Raw genomic sequence first — 1,312 nt, 5'->3', positions numbered from 1 at the left:
AAGTATAAAAAATACCCAACCCCATACGGCACTGCCCGATATGCTGCTAACCACACTGAGCACATCGTGGCAAGGGCGGCCTCATCTGACTTGACTCACCCCTATATTAAGAACCTGAGGCCCTGAATATGTGGAACAATCAAATGTCTTACCGTCAAACTAAGGGGACGCGCTAGCCGATGGCTGGGCTGGATACCTCGGATATTGTGGTCTTTGACCAACTCAAAGCTTACCAGAAGGACTCGAAGACCTTACTCTCTTAATTTGGGCCCTATCATGCTCGCGATCAGCCCTCTGCTTCTGCTTACGCTCCTTTACACCCTGAGTGTATGCCTGAATACGAGAAATATCCATGTCTGGCGAAAATGAGACCGACATAAAATCGTTAAACAAGTGCGGCTCTAATCCTATTATAAATCGGTGAACCCGATCCTCCATCTTAAATACAATAGTTGGAGAATACCTAGCCAACAAATCAAACCGAAGACTGTATTCTTGAACACTCATGTTACCCTGCCGAAGGGTCAAGAACCTATCAACTCTGGCCCGTCTAAGCTCTGGTGGCAGATAATGACGAAACAAAGCTTCTGTAAACTCCTGCCATACTGTAGGAGGGGCATTCTTTCCTCTTGACAATTCCGAAGACTCGTACCAATTAACTGCAATATCTTGGAGTCTATAGGAAGCTAGCTTAACTGACCCAGTCGCAGTGGCCTTCATTACCCTCAACGTCCTCTGCATTCTATCAATAAATACTTGATGGTCCTCGTTTGGATCTACCCCCGTGAATACCGGAGGGTCTAAATTAATGAAATCATGAACCCTTGAACTAATGGACCTATCTTCATGACCAATACCTACTTCCTGATGCCGAGCCTGTGCGGAAACTAATCGAGTTAATAGCTGAATAACATCTCTCATCTCCTGACCTGCTGCATCCGGTTGAGGGGCTGAACTTACAGGGGCGGGCGCTAGAGCTGGTGCCCCTCGGTGCTCTCCTGGAGAGGGTGGGGTATGCGAAGTCTGAGATGGAATCTCACTATGAGACTCTCCCCGAGCCCTCGTCACTCATGGCGCTCGACTAGTAATCTCACCAGCCACAGACTTTCCCTTCTGGGCGGCTGTAGTCTTTGGAGGCATTGCTGAAAATATAACATATCGTTAGGAACATGAATTCTTATATCGCACGGTCTAAGATAAGAAAAGAGGATAACATCCTTTATGTCATGTAGCCTTCTGTTTATATGTGTGGTGCACAACACACCCATAAACAAGACTCTACTAGACACGGTCTGTAGACAAGCCTAGGATA

At 46.8% G+C, this 1,312-nt stretch overlaps 1 protein-coding gene across 1 annotated transcript; it reads right to left on the bottom strand.

Annotated features, from left to right (window-relative positions):
• Positions 1–222: 222 nt before the first annotated feature.
• LOC138893838 (uncharacterized) lies at positions 223–921 on the bottom strand. Its single transcript, XM_070178502.1, has one exon. The coding sequence runs from the start codon at positions 919–921 to the stop codon at positions 223–225; it is 699 nt and encodes a 232-aa protein (XP_070034603.1).
• Between the last annotated feature and the right edge of the window lie 391 nt (positions 922–1,312).

Source organism: Nicotiana tomentosiformis, chromosome 6 (genome assembly GCF_000390325.3).
Source record: "Nicotiana tomentosiformis chromosome 6, ASM39032v3, whole genome shotgun sequence".
Classification (NCBI taxonomy): domain Eukaryota; kingdom Viridiplantae; phylum Streptophyta; class Magnoliopsida; order Solanales; family Solanaceae; genus Nicotiana; species Nicotiana tomentosiformis.
Note: the sequence above shows the minus strand (reverse complement) of the source record. Positions and strands in the feature narration are given on the sequence as shown.